The sequence below is a fragment of the Leuresthes tenuis genome, unplaced genomic scaffold (genome assembly GCF_036924035.1).
Source record: "Leuresthes tenuis unplaced genomic scaffold, fLeuTen1.0.hap1 SCAF_1, whole genome shotgun sequence".
Classification (NCBI taxonomy): domain Eukaryota; kingdom Metazoa; phylum Chordata; class Actinopteri; order Atheriniformes; family Atherinopsidae; genus Leuresthes; species Leuresthes tenuis.
The window spans coordinates 7,521,080-7,540,087 of NW_027325355.1; the positions used below are offsets into that span (position 1 = coordinate 7,521,080).

At 43.0% G+C, this 19,008-nt stretch overlaps 3 protein-coding genes and 1 pseudogene across 4 annotated transcripts in view; all 4 read right to left on the bottom strand.

Annotated features, from left to right (window-relative positions):
- Positions 1 to 19,008, bottom strand: part of LOC140291582 (NLR family CARD domain-containing protein 3-like) — a 531,700-nt gene that overhangs the window by 124,142 nt on the left and 388,550 nt on the right. The gene's annotated exons all lie outside the window — the stretch shown is intronic.
- The window catches only part of LOC140294898 (uncharacterized), a 131,788-nt gene that overhangs the window by 81,672 nt on the left and 31,108 nt on the right, over positions 1 to 19,008 (bottom strand). The gene's annotated exons all lie outside the window — the stretch shown is intronic.
- On the bottom strand, positions 913 to 1,031 carry LOC140290757 (5S ribosomal RNA; annotated as a pseudogene).
- LOC140294914 (stonustoxin subunit beta-like) lies at positions 14,175 to 17,457 on the bottom strand. Its single transcript, XM_072379623.1, has 4 exons — positions 17,454 to 17,457; positions 17,146 to 17,362; positions 15,478 to 15,524; positions 14,175 to 15,351 (listed from the first exon to the last, which is right to left on the bottom strand). Exons 1-4 carry the CDS (start codon positions 17,455 to 17,457, stop codon positions 14,798 to 14,800), a joined length of 822 nt encoding a protein of 273 aa, XP_072235724.1. The 3' UTR covers positions 14,175 to 14,797.

A 19,008-nucleotide genomic window follows, 5' to 3' on the forward strand; every position in this document is an offset into this window, starting at 1 on the left:
ACAATAATGGACTTTTAAATCAGTTTTTCAAAGAGGTAAGTTATGGTTGAAATTTCTAATGGGTTTGATTTAGATTCAGTTTGACGGTCAGTTCACCCCCAGACGGTGCAACTTACCCCCTGACCCGGATCAGCTTAGCCCTAACCTGGGGCAAACAGGAAGCCTTTAGCTTATAATTCACTTATAAAAGGTGACAGTGGTGTAGATCCTTTACAAGCACTGATGCCACACTGAGAAATATTCAACTCCCAGTAAAAGTTCTGAATCTAAAACCTCACTCAGGCAAAAGAATCAAAGTGTCATCAGCAACATTTACTAACACTTCCACCAGTAAAAGTATTTATTCTGCAGAGCAGCTCTCAGTGTTTGCTGTTAGATATAAAGTTGCCTGTTTGACAGTTTAAAGTGGCTGCACGTGCACTTTTTCTATCTGGCCTCAGTAAATCTCTGTAATTTATTCTTTTGTATTTGGAAAACATTGGAAACTTTATTTCTGAGCCCACATCAGTGGGTTCTGGTTGTTAACACATAGATGAGGAGACAGTTCAGTGTGTGAGGATAAAAGCAGAGGAGAACCTGGGACATCTGAGCAGATCTGGGATCAGCACCTTGGATATCAGCAGGGATTCTTAGGAAGGAAGGAAATGGGATGAATCTGCAGACTGCAGGAAGATCTGTTAACAGTCTGCAGACTAATGTGAGACAATAATATTTGTGTGTGTTTGGTATCCAGAAGAATTCAGACAGATTCAGATACTGTGAGCTGAGCAGTGCTGGAAGATGATATGACAGAGTGACCTAAATGAGGTTTATGTGTGCGCTCATTTCCAGTCTTTGACAAAGATTGAAAAGTGAATTTATTTGAGTGATTTCCTTCCTGATGTGAAGTATGTCAGGAAGCTGTCCGTGTTGAGTGAGCAGCAGCGCCTCCTCCCAGGCGGTCTCCCATCCAAGTACTAACCAGGCCCGACCCTGCTTAGCTTCCGAGATCGGACGAGATCGGGCGTGTTCAGGGTGGTATGGCCGTAAGCGAGAGAATCAGTCACAAATCAGCTTTTTATAGATGCTGAAACAACATCTATCACTGTGTTCTGACTTCTAAAATATAATGTAACTGTTTAAAAATGAGCAATTTGTGATGATATCATCTAACTAAGCAGCCTTGGTCTCTCTGTGTGACGCTGAACACAAAACTACACACAGGGAACAGAAGAGGTCAACAGACACAAAGTTATCTGAGAGTCTCACTTTCAGCTGCAGAGAACCAACACGAGAGAGAAGAACATGTGCAGGATCAGCATCAGCCTCTCAAGCCAATTACGTGAAAAAATAAAAGGAATATATGGTTCCTGCAGTTATATAATATATATTTGTTACAGTGACTCAAACAGGCCTGATGTTAGCCTGTTCGGGCCATGGTTAAAGCAAGTTTGGGCGGTATCCCACCATAGTCCCGTGATTTTCTTAAAACCTTTTTACAGTTCCAAAGCGTAATTACTTTGAAAGTCCCACATTTGAAATGTTGTAGCACGAGTTTTCCGTTTTCACCAAGTTGACAGGATGGCATTTTGGCCGGACTTTCAAATTTGCAACGTGGAAATAACGTTTTTTCAATGAACGCAGCATGAATTTGTCTGACGTAGAGAGGAGGATAAATGAGCTTCATAATGCACTGGCGCTGTCTTTCCTTGGAGAAATGGTGACGTTTTTTTTTTGTTATTTTGAATACAGTGTGGGTGAAGGAAAAATATGTCACGCGAATGAAAGCAACAGTTGTTTATGAGTACATTAAACGTCAGGGCTGCCGTAATCAGCAGCCATAGTTAAATTTCCATGGAGCAGGGGAGTCGTTTCATTTGACTCAGTCTGAGTCTGCAGAGAAGCTGCGGCTGCGCACCGGTCTGTAGCCCCACAGAGTGCAGGGATGAACGGCTCCTCTCCTTGTCCTTCTCCCTCTATGATAAACTGTAAGTCACGTATAATGGGCCTGTGACCAAAATGAGTGAGAAATCTGCTCATTCTTTATTTTGAAAGGATAAAAAAGGGGAAACCCCTCTTAATCTCCAGGTTTACTGCAGGACCAAACATGTGTTTCAGTGTCAGATGTTGGGAATTTGTTTGACTTGTGTAAATCGCTCAGGAAGCATGACAATAGCCAACCAGCTGGGAAATGCTTGCTATCCAAATCTTGCATCCTTCTCTGGGTTCCCTTGTTCATGTTGTAACTTCTCTTCATTTGAAGGTGACTCAAATATAAACACAGATTATCCCAACATTTCACACACATGGACTTTAAGAAAATGTGTTCATTGTCAGAGCTTCTTGTGCCATGATAGTTAATGTTAATGTCATTTTTTCAGTTCCCTCAAGTACTTCAAACACAGTCGGACTTTGGTCACTTTTTGGGGTCTAAGTTGTTTTCCAATGTGCAATTTTACTGTCAAAAGTATTTTTAAACCTCTGATTAAAAAAAAAAAAAAGAAATCTGTGACGATTTAAGTTTTGATTCATGTCTTGTCTCGTCATTTCCTGTTTTATTTTGAAATCACTAACGTCCCTCTCCTTTCAGGTACCTTGCCCTTCCTCCTGTGTCTGCGTCTGATTGTCTTCCCTGATTCCAAAGTGTTTCCAGCTGTTCTCCTTGGCTCCTCTTGTGCTCTAATAGTCTGTGTCTCCCTTGTCTTGTGCCAGTGTGTTGTTTCCACCATGAGCCTCACCCTCGCCTCTTTGTTCCACAGCCACAGCTTCCTTCAGCCTGCAGTCGAGCGTATCCTTTGTTGTAATTTATTCTTTATCCACAGCTTTAGTTTTATTACGCTCAGTTTCATAGCCTGTTTTTTTTCCTCTGGTTTTTTTGGAGTGATCTTTGTTGTAATCTTTTAATCATCTCCGTTAGCGGAGCTTTTGCGTTGGTTAATTGTTTTAGTTTCATAGCCCTCCGTTAGTGGAGTGATTTTGTGTTTTGCTCTTGGAGGATCTTTGCGCCGCCGTTATAGGTGTGCTGATAGATAACTGTTAAGGTTTCATAGTGCCTCTGTTTCTGAGAGAGCTTCTTTTGTTTAAGTCCGCCTCGTTAGGAGAGCTGTGAGTTTCTTATCTTTAATAGCTCTTTGTTTTCCTCCTGGAGTGGAGAGGCTTTTGGTTTGATCATTTTCACAGCTGCACTCTCCTCCTCCATAGTTATTGAGGAGAGTGCTCAGGAGTTTCACAGCTCCTTTCTTTGCTCTGTGAGCAGATCGTCAACCTGTTGTAACTTGTTTGCTGCTCTGTCAGATAATGCAGCGACACGTGTTTCCTACAGACTGTCACAGACATTTTTGTGCTGTAGCTTTTGAATGCTGCTTTATCGACAGCTTAATTTAACTTAAAGCAGCACTTTGCTGCTTGTTTCCTCCTCTCTCCCCCTGCTTTTTCTGCCTGTGCTTTTATAAAAGTGCTGCTCTGTTCTGTTAATAAACCCTTTCAGTTTACAGCCTCTGAGGCTGTTTTTACTTCTCAGACCATCCTGAGAAGGATCATGAGGCCGATGCCAGATAGTGAGGATGAGCACAGCAGCCTGGAGGAGACGTGCAGCTCAGGCTTTCTGAGAGACCACACTGAAAATGCTCAGATTGTAAATGTTCTCTCAGAGAAACAGACCTGAACAATGTACATCTCCTAAAGCTGCTGCTGATTCTTCACACTGACTCCATATTTATGAAACGTGATGGTGGAAAATCTACCCGGTAACATGATGGAAACATTGTTTTATTTTACCGCAGAAAGACCAGTTTCTTTTTACAGGTGAAGCAGAGATTCTTTGATCTTTGGGTAAACTTGAGAAAGTTCTGCTGTTCAGCATCTTATTGGCAGCTTTAAATACTTCTGACTGTGTCTCTGTGGGCTCCTCTCAGGAACTGCACCACCTCCTGAAGCTGTGGACAGGTTGGAGTATACCTCCCCAGCACCTGTATGCAGGAGTTCCTCCTGAAATGACCACGCCTGTAGCCTCAGCCTGCAGGACCTGCTGAAACTGCCTCTGAAGAGCCAAAGCTAGCAGACATTCAGAGAAAAGCTCCAAGCGTCTGTTAGAAGTACAGACTTTGGCTTTGGAATGATCTGATGTGAATAATGTGAGAAACTGAGCGTCTTTAAGTTGAACATTTCAAAGTTGTAGCAGTTAGTCTGTTCCTCTGTTTCATGCTGCTCATTGAAGGCTGTGGAGCAGTGAGCCATGTTAAGGCTTTACCTCATTAACTGGAAGTGTGTGAGGTTGGTAACAGTTCAGGAGAACTGAGAACAAACATTTCAATCTGAAGTTTTATTTATGTTATAAATGTTAAAGTTTGGTGAATAAAGACGATTGAACATGAAGTGTTTGGTGCACTTTTCCATCCAGCAGTGTGTGAACGTTGGTGAACTCGTCCAGTTCTGCTGTGGCTGCATCAGCTGCTGTGGTGCGGCTGCATAGATGTGGAGTGCATCCATGAAGGGAACATCGGGGTCAGGTGACCTGGCCATGTTCTCGCTCAGGTGTCCTTCAAGCTGCACTTGGGCTCCTTCAACTCGGTCCGTTTCACCTCCGAGGTCATCAGAGCCGTGTGGTCCATCCCAGTCAGTCCCACAGTCTGCCTCCACCTGAACACAAATAAAACACCATCACAGCTTTAAGCTTATTCAATAGTTTGTAGGCTTTCTGGAGACTTAAACAAAAGCTTTGGCATCTTCAGATGTTTCACTGAAACATTTTCAGTTGCAGTTTTAAACTGAAGCTATGAAATCAGTTCTCCTCAGTATAAATATTAAGTTCTGTAATCTCGCCAAATCATTTTAGGCCTTTTAAATGTATCATTTAAATAATGGCTTCTGATATGATGCACTCAGCTGTTTTAACACACCTGATCAGGATCCTGAAGGTGTCTGAATGATGTCCAAAGCTGGTGGGGAGACTGGCTGCCTGCTGCTCTCAGGCGGTGAAGGTTCCAAGCATCCATGAAGAAGGCAAGTTGCCTCTGCAGCTGAGGCAGAAAAGCCCAGTGGAGAGCAAAGAGATGACTCATCATCAGGGGTCAAAAGCCCTTCTCTCTCCAGGCTGAGAAACAGAGTATGGAATGGGTCAAGGACTGGAACGGAAACATCTGTCCATCAGCGTTCTATCCTGGAAGAACAAGAGACATGATTCAGAGAAACATTCCAAGCAGGAATAGAAGATGTTTCTGCTCTGAATTAGAACTTCTAGCTGCTGGATGTTATGACTCTACAATGAGGAAACTGATGCTCATAAGTTCAGTGATGGCTTTAGAAATGTGTGTCCAGCCTAATCTGGTCTTGGTGGAGAACTCGCCTGAAAAACTAAGTCTGAAAGTGTTTGATGCTGCTGCAAATACAAACAGTTCCAACACAAGAAATAAGAAGAAGGAAAACATGTCTGAAGGTCTTTCCCCCTCAAATATACTTTACATTTAGGAAATGTGAAAAAACAACAGCCTCTGAAGCAGATGACAGATGTCATTCATGCTTTGTTCAGTGTTTTCTGTCAGTAATGGAGGACAAAGCAGAGTTTGTGAATGAGGCCAGTGAGAGTCCTGCAGAGGAACAGCAGGATGAACGTTGGGGAATAATAACACTCGTTATGTGCTCTGCTGCAGAGCTTTTCTCATAATACATCGCTATGGAAACCTCACCGTTGGTTATGGAAACTCCTTCCTGTAACGTGTGAGTCTGGGTTCTCTCCTCGCTGTTCCACCATGAAATGGGCGACCTCAGTATTCTCAGCAGCCTGTCAGAGCGCACAGGTGATGGCAAACCAGACGTGTTGATGGCACCAAGGAAGCTCTCCAGCACTGGAGATGCTCCATTGTTTGTTGCAGCAGACAGATGAACAGTTAAACGGCTGAAGCATCTATTCCAGCGTGAAGGACAAAGAAAAAGAAGATATAATGCATCAGATCTAAATCTGAAGAAGGTTCATTCACAGCTTCTTTGACACAAAGCAGAGAGACTGCACTGATGCAGCTTACAGAGGACTTTCACATAAGGATCCACTTCATATCAGACTCACTTTGCAGCAGCAGTCCCCTGGCATGAAGGAATGATTTCATCATTCTGTGTCCTGTGTTTGGGGGACTTAGTTGGATTTCTGCAAAGACGGCATCCAGCTCTGCGTCACTCAGTCAGAACAACATGTCCGCCCTAAACCCCAGGAACTCCACCCGGGGAGTCTTAAGGTCGCTCAGGTTAGAATTCCACACTAAGACAGACGTGATTTCATGTAGATCTCATGGACAGACATCGCTGCCAAACATTCCCACAATGCACTTGGGCCTAACAGGTCTGGCAGTGTTTCCCAGCAGTGGATCCACTGACCTGTATGAACTGCCTTTCTGAGCTAAAATCATCAACTGGTTCACAGCTACGAGCCCTTAACTCACTGAACAAACTACAGCTGCAGCAGTGTTGTTCAGGCTGTTCACAGCAGAGTTAAACTGCAGTTTAACTCACTGATGACAAGGTCTTCTCCTCCTGCCTGATCCCATGAAGATAAACTCCTCTGACACACTGATCCACCTCCACACCTTCAGCACCACATTCACTGAAGAACCTCTGCATCCTGCACTCTGCTCAGTTCATTCCTCTGTATCTTTATAGAAAGTGTCTTTCTGTCTGAGAAACACTCAGTGTTGAGCAGAAAGTTCACTCTGCACATACCTGCCTCTTTCATTCAGAAACACAAGCGTCGCTTTGAAGATACTTTGCCTCTTCACATAACGTGTCCATGGGGTGTTCATGACAGGCAGAGACACAGATGCAGCCCATACTGAGGTTAAAAATGTGCGACATCTAGTGGTTGTTAGAATAACTGCACGTGAAAAGAAAAATGCTGGCCATGACATAACTATTTATTATTTTTTATGTTTATGTTCTTTTTTTAAAATTCTTAACCACGCTCGTTTTCTAATAATAGTTTTTTCGTATAACTAATCATTTAACCAAGTGAAGTTATTTTCTAAAACCAACCGGAATGGGACAATGTTTGAAGTGAACTTGTTTGTTTACGTGTAACCATGGCAACCAACAAAATGGCGTCCGTGCGGGGGAGAGTAGCGTTATTTGAACATGCGTTTTAGGCTATACTACCTTTGTTTTGTGACTCTGACCAGGTGATGTTATTGCCTAAATCCAAGTATGAATTGATAAAAATGTGTTAAAGGAAAGTGTTGATTTGTTCTTAAAGAATTTTGAAGCAGTGTCGGTCTCACTTGACACAAAGTCAGTTGGTTAACAGATGAGTTCAAAGGCATTCAAAGGGGCGCTACAGATGCCCACAAAAGCACAGGTGTGTCTGCTTGTATGAACATTGGACATCACATCAGTGATGTAAGTTGCTGTACTGTAGAGATTTTTGTGGAGCCCAGGAGGAACACCTGCTCAAAGTTAATGCACCCCGAGCCTCGGGGCTGTTGTAAGATTAAAAAAATGGAGTCCCAAAGCTGTAAGCTCTGGACTCCAGGTGGTGGCTTAATGTCTACCCCATCTGTCAGGGCATCCTACCGGCCACTTCACCCAGAGGAGAGGAGCGAGACACCGGCCAGCCGCCTCGATCCAGGACCGACGGAAGCCGCCCAGGGAGGCTTCGGCGTCGGTCCTGGACCGAAGAGCCGGCCGATGTCCCACCCAGCACGCTCCAGGCCAGGACAGTCTATCAGACTCCATAACTACCACCTGTATCACTGCAGGAGGGGCAAAGCCCACTGCAGAGACCCTGGAAGGAGTCTGATAGAGAGGCGACCCTTCACGGCTCCTCGAGGGAACGTGTAGGATTAAACTTTCAGTAGTCCTACTGGCCCTATTTATATGATTTCTGCGTTCGAAATATGATCACATGACCAGTAGACATCGTCACTGTTGCCCCGGTTATTTCCATATATGGAAAAAAAGAACTCACAGAACCTTCCATAAAGGGAAATCTGCAAACGTCAAACGAATATCCCCAAAATAGGGGTCAATCAGTGACATGATTGGTCACGTGTGCAGGTGAGGTTGGACATGCATGCGTCACCCCAGCACCTCCATGCTCCATGGAAACATGGATCAACATCAGCCTTTCAAGGCAATTCTGTGGTAAAATAGAGGAAACATGTGGTTCCAGCACATATAGAATTGGGAGAAATGTGAGAAGTAAGTGAAACACTGATGTTAGATCATGTTTAACAGCTTTAGCCCATTAAATACACATCTCTTTTAAAGGCTAACTGTTCTGGCCAACTGCTTAATAATACTTTATTTGTTTTATTACATAGGATAATGTTTTGCCCTTCTTGTGGATTCAGCCTTGAATCAGTTCATGTGGCAAGGACATCAGATTATTGAGTCCTGATAAGACAACTGAAGGCAGTGTTTAAAAGACATTTTAAATTGGACTTCACAGTATAACTACACATTCATCTGAATACATGATCTCTGAACAACAAGATTATCATTGATCCACTGACTCTCTTAATGAAATCTGATTACACTGTGAATCAGGAAGCACAGTAAGATGTGCAGTGGAGTCATTACACAACTCCGGGAGTTTAAAAGAGAAGCAGAGGCAATCACACTTCCAAAAGAATAAAACACCACTGAAAATGTTCCACTTTGGCAAAGGTGAAAGGTTGGGAAAGCCAGCAATTTGGTCCACTTCAAACTTTGTGTCATGGTAAATGGTAAATGGACTTATACTTGTATAGCGCTTTTCTAGTCTAACTGACCACTCAAAACGCTTCACTACATGCCACATTCACCCCACTCACACACACTCATACAGCACGTCTTAAGAAACTTAACTACGTGCTTTTCTAACCATACATACACACATTCATACCCCAGTGATACACTGGGAGGCAACGTGGGGTTCAGTGTCTTGCCAGCTTTCTGATACCATGTCTATTTAGAATTGCAGAGGTCCCATTTTTAGATTGAGAATGCTTCGTCATTGGAGAGCCTGCAGGACCTGATCGTACACAGCAGCACCATGCTGCAGACTGCAGGGTGTTTTAAACGTGTTGGGTCAATGGAGGAAAAGCATTCAGTTATCAATGATTACCTTCAGTGGTATTTAATTGATAGGAACCACACAGCATTTGAAAGGTAGTTTATTTTATTGCTCTTGCCCAGACAGAGTTAAACATGTGATTGACTGTTAGTTAAAATCCTCTGTATTATTGCATTATAGCTTCAAAGATGGACTTGGCAGCTTGCAGTTTGTCACAGCACTGCAGCAGTATCCTACAGTCCTGACCCCTGTTCTGTCACTCAAGTGAAAAGTTATCTGCCACAGACACGGAAAACTTATTCCAACCCCAGCTTAGTCCTGCCTGAAGTAACAAGAGGAAAACAAGAAGTTTGTGGGCAGACTGCCTTCTGACTGCGAAGGTTAGTCAGTTTAATCTTTATCAACATAAAATATCATCCCAAGTCTTGTTTTAGATTGACATTTTCAGTAAATTAGTCCAAATGCTTTCTACTTTTAAAAGGAGACACTTCAGTGACCCTGGAGGAGATCTTCATGCTTGCCACAGGTGTAGCAGGCAAACCTCCTGCTGGCACGGATCCTGGAGCGTCCCTTCAGCTCCTCACCAGTTCAAACTACCCCATGGCAAATACATGTGCCGACACATTAAAGCCGCCTGTCTCCGATAACTGCAACAGCTTTAAAGCCAACATGAACTTTGGAATGAAGAATTCCCGCTTTGGATGCTTTTAAACACACTGAACTATGAACACCTGAAATGTCCCAAAAGAAAAAGGTTTTGTTCAGGTTGGAGATGTTAAACACTCAGCTTTAAACTCCTGTTTAAACCTCTGTTCTGTCTTCTCTTTTTAAAATCTACAAGGTGCCGGTGTTCCTCTGTGCCGGAGGGTAATGCATAAGAATAAAATGTTTTGCCATCCCAGTTTATTTGTCTAAATGTGACATGAAGATAAAGTTCAGCCATGTTGTTCAGAGTGATGTAGTTCTCTACAGCAGACTGCCACTGAAGAGATGGTGTCAGACCACTTTGTCTCTGTGGTTCTTCAAAGGGATGCAGGTCATCGTCCCCAACAGTAACTGGTGGTGCTGCTCAGGGTCTGTGAAGATGCTGAGAATCCACAGTTCATCCCATTGAATCTGGGAAGAAAATACAGAAAAACAACCAGATTTACTTTGTTTTCTCTCAAAGTTTAAATGTTGTTGGCGTTCCCTGCCAGTGATTGGCCAGATTTAGTCAACAAGACTCGTATGCAGAGACACCACAAGACGACATGATAAAAGCTCAAATACACCATCAAATAAATATTAGAACTAAAGTGATGCTGACTGAAGCATGAGTGGAAATTCTCAGACATAATGATTGATTTTAAAGTGACAGCTTCAAGGAAGAATCTATTTTCTTTTTTTTATATATAATTTAAAAAAAGCTCTCTGGTACATATACTGTTTTCTGAGCTTTTACAGCCTCGGTTCAACCTCAGGTTAAACTCATGTAACCATGATTTTCCTGTGAATGCTTCATGTAGATGAAATAAAAGGTCGTCCTGTTGTTTTTGCTTTAACATGGTTTGCAGTGTTCACCTGTGAGACAAATGATACATCACCTCTGCTCATCCAGATGTTCAGTTAGACTGCCGAACAGCACAGATAACGTGAGCATTCCAGTGGTGCTTGTGTTCGTCCAGTTCTTTCTGTCGCGCTCCCAGACGGCTGTACCGCAGCAGCCTTGTGTGTTCGTAGCTGCTTTTGAACAGATGCTTCTCCCTCAAGTCACCAAACAGATCCATCCAAAACTGTGTGTGAGTATGCAAACACACATTTTATTCTAAGGAAATATATCACCTTCCTCCTGTAAAATACAGCTGAATTGCTTTCTGTTGTGTTTTAAGTAGTTTATTATGTAGAAGACATTTAAAATCTTAAGCAGGAACTGAATTGATTCAACATAAAAAAAACACCAAATAAAAGCGAGCATTGCCTTCATCAGCACAGTCATCTACAGTAAATCCAAAAGTGTGATGTGAAGTAGATAATCAGTGAAGAATGAATACGAGATAAAAACCTTTGTTTGCCAAAGCAGGACCTCCAGCCTTCAGTTCACTGCTCAGATGCTGAAGTGCCACACATGTGACTTCTGGCTCCTGCAAATGCATCTCTGTGCGCTGATCTTAAGGAACGATGAAGTGCTGCCATCAGTCCATTTTCTGCCACAGTCTGTGCGGCGGCGCATTGGAAAAACTCAAAGCTCAGCGACACACTCAATGTCATTTTGAGCACCGACACCAGGATCATTGTTGGACTTTCCACATTTGAGCCACATCATTTTTGTTGAGAAGCCATCGATACGGCCACTTCAGGCAATCCCAAAAGGTTTCAGTTTGTCGTTCCCACCAACATGCCACACTGAACAATACTCTATTCCAGATGTGTCAGGTTCTCTTATTGTGTTCATCACATCACATCTTCTGACTGTAAAAGAGTACTTTTGTTTCAGAGGCTGCCACATCGCTCTGTAACCTAAAAGCTGCCTGATCCCTGAGGTTCCTCAGAAAAAGCTGCCTGCACAGCAGCAACTGGAGCGTAGTTCGTCCTCTCGGTCAGGTCTGCATTTTGTAGTCTTCTTTTGAAAGTGCTGACACTCACTGAAATGTTGTGCTTGGCTGCCAGTAAGTCCAGCATGATTTCAGAGGCAGGGTCCTCTGTGAAATACTTGTGGATAAGTTCATCCACCACGGCTGCTTCAGGACCTGATGGATGAATATATGAAAACACCACATGAGAAAAAAGTAGATCCACTGCATTTACACTCTTTCGTGTCAGGTTTTAAACAATTATTGATTAACAAAGTAAGAAACTGAATATTGTTAATGATTCACTTAGATTCTCATACATTTAGTGTTCATCCCAGTGACTAAAACGCAGTAGAGTTGGAAACCTTGAAAAATGCCACCCTAAGTAGTGGAATTTGACATTTTATTTTGAGGGTGCCACTCTGTTTTTCTGAATGTATTATTCTGCATTTGCTGCACTTAACATAAGCTGCACGTTTTGAGTTTCAGCCATACCTGGGTGGTAATCTCAGTAATAATTTACAGTACAATGAAGAAATCCATAATCTTTAAGAAGATGATCAAAATATACCTTCCTGTTGAAGATTTCTGCAGCATGAGCCACAGTGTGACAGGACAGGCTGAAGATTTATTCCACAAAATGGACAAAACATCATCTGGTAAAATACAAAGGGGAAAGGACTTTTAGCTTACACATGATGGTAATTTGCTGTGTAAAGTTGAGAAACTAATACTCATCTCACTGATAAAACAGTGATAACAGCACAGTTAATAAACATTATCCAGCATCAGTGTCTCACTTCCTTCTCAAACTTTTCCTAATTTCCCTCTCTTTATCCATTAAAACCTGAAAACTGCCCAATTGAGTTGTGGCTTGTTGTGTTGCTTTTGTATTCTTTGACACTTCAGGACCACCGTAGAGACCGCCTGTGAATACCAGCTGCTGTATTCGTGGCACCTCATTTAAGTCAGTCTGTTCTAACAGTTTCCAGCAGTGCTCAGCTCACAGACTTCATCTGTCTGAATTCTTCTGGAAAATGTTATTCTCTCACCTTCTCAATTCTCTGTATTGTGGAGGATGGTGAGAAGGGAAGAGTGAGGGGTTTCATTGTAATCACACGATGTTCAATACACACATACAGCAATCTGTTGTATGTTTGTACTGCTGTGGACTGTGCTGTATCTTTTAAAATTGCTTCATGTTTGATATTCTATATCAGTGAGCAGTTAATAATGCACAGACATGAGAAATTCAAAGGAGAGTCTTTGGAGTCTTCACTCCTGGACCTGTTGCCTAGGCGACCCGACCTTTGGTAATTATTGATTGTTGAAACATGTTCAGTCTTTAATGTCAATAAAATCTCCTTTAACTGTGAAGGAAGTGGAGTCTTTATTGATGGGAATATGTCGCCCTCTGGCGGTGAAAAGATAAATAGCATCATGTCAGTTTGGGAGTGTTTTTAAAAGACTGAATAATTTGGTAGATTTCTTATCATTGTAATAATGAGCAACTGGACTTTCTGAATATTTCACTTCTCATCTGAAAGATGTCTTCAGCTTTAACTAGTTGGTGACTGTCGGCTTATCAGCAGCTTAAAGACTATTCACACTTGGCAGGTCTGTACGGTCACACTGACACACCTCAGTCCAAACCATCTGTTTTCTTTGTCCAGGGTGTGGACGTTACTGTCCTCAAAAGAGTGTCCCTTCACCTTAAGATGGAGGTGAACTGCTGAGCCTCCAAACTGCACATCTGTATGTGTCAGATAAAAATATGATGACTCTACAGAAACGGACATTCAGGACCAGAGGGTGAAGAACTTAGAAGATGGGGACCTCACCCAACCAGAAAAGGATGTCGTACCTGATCCTGAACTTTGATGTCTGAATCCAGATGTTGTCAGTAAGAAATGTGGATTAGAACACGTAGAAAAACTGAACAAATGTTGTTGAAGCTGCTTCACAACGTGATGGAAATATTAATATATTCACAAATATATCAGGTGTGAGTGTTGAGATTAAAACAAGATGTGATTTGTTCTGCAGGAACTGCCTCATTAACAAGCTTCTGCTCTCAAACTGCACAGATCTGAGCGCAGAATGGGATTTGTTGAATTTTTGGACATTTTCTGACCTTCCCATCAAGCTGAAAATAATAATTGCACAACACACTAAAACACACATTTCTTGTGTAAATCAAACTTGTCCTGAGAGAAGTGGGTGCAGAATATTGAAAATACAGCCCCTAAAAAGACAAAGATCACACCAACTTCTCAATGAGGAACATACATGTACATGTACCAGTTAAAGGCAGTTTTTGATCCATTTATTTTGCTTTTGATACATAATTCTTGTTCTGACGATCAAAATATTTGATTCACTGAGAGTTGGGTCCCTCCACACATGTGCATCATCTTTCAAAAGTTTCAGTCCATTATTTAGATGATTCTCCAGTACAAGATAAAGGAATAAAAACAATAATACCAAAAGAGCAAAAAAATAAAGCATAAAATTCTGAAGGTTTTTACCTCGAATATCAACATGTTTGACTTAATTTTACATCAATTATTATTGTGGTGATAAAATGTTACAATTTTTTATCTAATTTATTTTATCTTAAATATTTTCAGCGGTTAAAGTCCAAATATTGTGTATAAAGGATCATTTCAGTCCTCTTTGTGAGCATTTATCAACAACATTTAGCAACTTTCTGCCATCAGAAACTAGTTCCAGTCCAGTTGTCCTTTCATCATCAAACAGGAAGTGAATGTGGAGAAACATCAGGATGAACCCTGGCTGCTCACCAAACTTCTGCTCATTGGAGCAGAATCAGTGAAGATCTGTCAGCAGGTTGGAAATTCATCTTGGCTGATTGCAGCTCAGTGATTCCTCTCTGATATCACAGTTTGTCACATGTGCAGCAAACTAACTGCAGCTGACATGAACTGAATGGTCTCAGTTGAAGTGAGCTGCAGAGAAACACAACATACTGATATTCAGTGTGAAGCTTTGACTGGAAACACACAGAAAAACAACATCCTGGAAGAATGGCAGCTTCCATCTTTAAAGGACTGGAAGAGGAAGAAGTTTCCAAGGAATCATTCAGAAGAGTTTCAAACAGAAACTGACTGAATCCATGAATCTGAAAAGGTGTTTCTGAGTGAAAGAGACAGACATGTACAGACTGAACTATCTGTTCAACAGTGATTCTCTGACAGGAGGAAACTCTTTATACTCAACACAGAGACACTGAGGAACCAGGTGAACTGATCCAGAACCCAAATCCAGGATGCAAAGGTTCTTCAGTGAATGTGGTGTTGAAGGTGTGGAGGTGGCTCAGTGTGTCAGAGGAGATTCTGTAGAAGGACAGAGTGCCAGCAGGACGGTCCACATACACTGCTGCTCTGTTAGAGACAGAGGAGGAGGAGGAGGAGGAGGAGGAGGAGGAGATGTGTGTTTCTCTCTTATTGTGACAGACAGAGTAACCTCCATCAGAGCACCTCAGACTCCAGGACTGATCATTCTGTCCAAACACACAGTCACTGCCTCCTCTCCTTCTGATTCCTCTGTAAGTCACTGATATTTCAACTCTTCCTCTCCACTCGACCTCCCAGTAACAGCGACCAGTCAGAACATTTCTACACAGCAGCTGACACCAGTCATCAAATCTGTCTGGATGATCAGGATATGACTGAACCTCCTCCTCCACCCATGTCACCTTCCTGCTGTTGTCAGACAGTTTCAGGCTTTTGTTCACTGTGTTTGTGTCGATTGTGAGTTGACAGGAATCTGATGGAGAGAACAAACACAATCCAGCTGCAGTTATTGATCTATCATCTGTTCACTTTGATCAATGAGTGATGTGACAGTGTGAAGATGGTTGGATGTCATGAATCAGATGAAGAACACACTTACACTTCCTCAGACCTGGTGTCAACCATCGTTCTCCAGCAGGCTCCACCCTGAAAGGAGGAGGGGGGTCAGAGCAGCACAGTCTCTTTCAGCATGCAAACATGGACATTACATGGCTCACACACACACATTGTTCTACACTGAGAAAGGAACACGAAAACATCTGGATACATCCACTGGAATGAAGCATCTGAAAACTAGAATGAAAGCTGTTTGATCAACACTGAAACGTACAAAACTCCTTTCAATCATCTCCGCAGAGCAGATTATGGACTCATGCAGAGATGCTTTCATTATTTGATTTATCTCAGAAAAAGGAGGAAAGAAAAGAAAGTGAAGAAAGAGAAGAACGATGGATGGAAGGAAATCTCTCTGAGCTCATTATGAAGTTTAAAAGCACCAAATGTTTTCTGCAGTCAGATTATGGAGATGAAGTTTCTGTCTCTGAATTCAATTCTTCAAGTTTGGAAGAATTTTCACTTTGATTTGTCACTCATTTCTGAATCCAAATATGAGCTTTAAAAATTCTAATGAAATCACTTCAGTTTCTGACATCATGGTCTCTCCTGATGGTCACATTGTTTCTGCTGACTCCTCCTCTCAGTATGTTTCAGGGCAGCCAAACATCCAGATCCTTGCTCAGACCCATTGGTCCATCTGAATGCTGCACAGCCAGCCAGGGGAAGACATTCATCTAGAAAAGTTAGACTAGAAACACTCCCCTCATTCCACCCTCCACATTGAACATTAAAGGCTCAGAATAAGATCAGAGGAGAATCTATAGTCATTGGAAGTAAATTAGCTGCCAGGTGTTGTGATTTTATTGATCAGAATCCCTCATTTATTTCAGCCTGATCACTTTTCAGGAATCTGAAACAGACTGAAAAGCCTCCAGCCTCTTCCTCTCCTTCCCCCAGTGTCCCTCTCTTCCTGTTTCTCTGGAATTCCTTGGATAGTGTTTATTGGATTGTCCCCCACCTTTTTTTCTTCTTCTTCATCCCAGCCAGAGATGGGATGAAGAACAACCAAACACAGCTCCTGTTCAACTTTGGTCTACTTGGTTCTCATCTGGAAGGACGGTCAGAACCACAGAAGGGCAGAACTCTTTGGACCTGGTACTGTGTGGCTCTCAGTAAGTCTGATATCAAGTCATGTGGAGCTCAGAGGATTGTTGAAGTTTGCTCTGGTGGCTTTATCTCTGAGCTGAAACACATCCAGTTCCACACACTGTTCTTTGAATGTGTTGGAGCTGTCAGAGAGCCGGTCCAGCTGAAGATCCACCATGTAGGCGTATGGAGGGAGGGACACAGGTCTAATCCACATGTACACATTTCCAGATGTGCGGTGAACATGGTTTTATAAATAACTTTGTCCAAAGCTTTGTCCTGGACCCATCTCTGTATCTGATCCAGGGTCAGAGGACCAACAGACACTTCTCACTGTTGTTCCTGCAGATGTTCTCCTTGCAGACCTCCTCCACAAATATCTGCTGTTTCTGTTCAGCCAGTGTTTCTGCTGTGAGCAAAGGAAAAAGGCTCCTACATGTGTGATTGTTCATGTAACACTCAGCAGGAAGCAAAAACACAGGGCTGAGTGCAGGACAGAGAACATGTTTCCAGCTCTTCCTCCTCTATCAGACATTGTGTGTGGCTGCAGCAGGACTCTCCATACCCGAGTTTGTGTGGATCCTTCAGTGCAGCCGTCAGCAGCTTCACTCCTGAGTCTCCTGGATGGTTGTAGCTCAGGTCCAGCTCTGTCAGATGGGAGGGGTTGGAGGTCACAGCTTCAGCCAGAGAAGCACAGCCTTCCTCTGTGATCAGACAGCCTGACAGGCTGCAGACACACAAAACAACACAGAAACTCTGAGAGAACTGCTCTGAAACTGAAGCTGAATGTCATCAAATGTTCAGAGAAACTGGAACTGTCTCACATTACTGACTTTGTGTCTTTGTGCTAAGCTAGGCTAACATGTCCTGGACCCATCTCTGGATCCGATCCAGGGTCAGAGGACCAACAGACACTTCTCACTGTTGTTCCTGCAGATGTTCTCCTTGGAGACCTCCTCCACAAATATCTGCTGTTTAGTCCTCTGAACTCTTTAAGCTGTCAGAGGCCTAAAAATGCTGTAACAATCATACAAAGACCATCCACAGCTGTTCTGTTAGCTGTTCATAAAAACAGTTTGATTAATCCTGACCTGAGTGTTTCCAGTGTGCAGTTTGGGTTCTTCAGTCCAGCAGACACCTGTTTCACCCCTGAATCCTGCAGGTTGTTGTTACTCAGGTCCAGTTCTGTCAGACTGGAGGACTGGGAGCTGAGAGCTGAGGACACAGCTGCACATCCTTCATCTGAGAGGTTACAGCTACTCAATCTGAAGAGGGAATAATGAGATAAGCAGTAATCTGTGACTTTCTCTCCTATAAAAACAACTTCAGTATATTCATACATATCCCTCTATATCTGTACTTACACAGCTTTGTTGGAGGCTTTGACCACTGGCAACAGCCTCAGAAGAGCCTCCTCTGAAGCAGAGTATTTCTTCAGGTCAAACACATCCAGATCTTTTTCTGATGACAGTAAGATGAAGACCAGAGCTGACCACTGAGCAGGAGACAGTTTATCTGTGGAGAGACTTCCTGAACTCAGGTAACGTTGGATCTCTTCCACTAGAGAACGATCATTCAGTTCATTCAGACAGTGGAACATATTGATGCTTCTCTCTGCAGACAGATTCTCACTGAACTTCTTCTTGATGTAATCAACTGTTTCCTGATTGGTCTGTGAGCTACTTCCTGTCTGTGTCAGCAGGCCTCGTAGGAGACTCTGATTGGTCTGCAGTGAAAGACCCAGGAGGAAGCGGAGGAACAGGTCCAGGTGTCCATTTGGACTCTGTAAGGCCTTGTTCACAGCACTCTGGTAGAAGAGAATCTGTACTCTTGTTTCAGACTTTGATTGTTCTTCCATCAGGTTGACTTCAGAGTTGATGAAGGTCAGATGGACATGAAGAGCAGCCAGAAACTCCTGAACACTCAGATGGATGAAGCAGAATACCTTCTCCTGGTACAGCCCTCTCTCCTCTTTAAAGATCTGTGTGAACACTCCTGAGTACACTGAGGCTGCTGAGATATCGATGCCACACTCTGTTAGGTCTGATTCATAGAAGGTCAGGTTTCCTTTCTGCAGCTGCTCAAAAGCCAGTTTTCCCAGTGACTCAATCATCTTCCTGCTCTCTGGACTCCAGTGTGGATCTGTCTCAGCTCCTCCATCATACTTGACCTTCTTCACTTTGGCCTGAACCACCAGGAAGTGGATGTACATCTCAGTCAGGGTCTTGGGCAGCTCTCCTCCCTCTCTGGTTTTCAACACATCCTCCAGAACTGTAGCAGTGATCCAGCAGAAGCCTGGGATGTGGCACATGATGTGGAGGCTTCGTGATGTCTGGATGTGGGAGATGATCCTGCTGGCCTGCTTCTTATCTCTGAATCTCTTCCTGAAGTACTCCTCCTTCTGTGGGTCAGTGAACCCTCTGACCTC

What these genes read in the sequence shown, in the direction of transcription:
- LOC140294914 (XM_072379623.1), bottom strand. An exon ending in AAGGATCCACACAAACTCGG is followed by an intron (nt 15,525 to 17,145) that starts GTATGGAGAGTC and finishes TCCTCCTTTCAG; the next exon opens with GGTGGAGCCTGCTGGAGAAC. An exon ending in GACACCAGGTCTGAGGAAGT is followed by an intron (nt 15,352 to 15,477) that starts GTAAGTGTGTTC and finishes TCTCTCCATCAG; the next exon opens with ATTCCTGTCAACTCACAATC.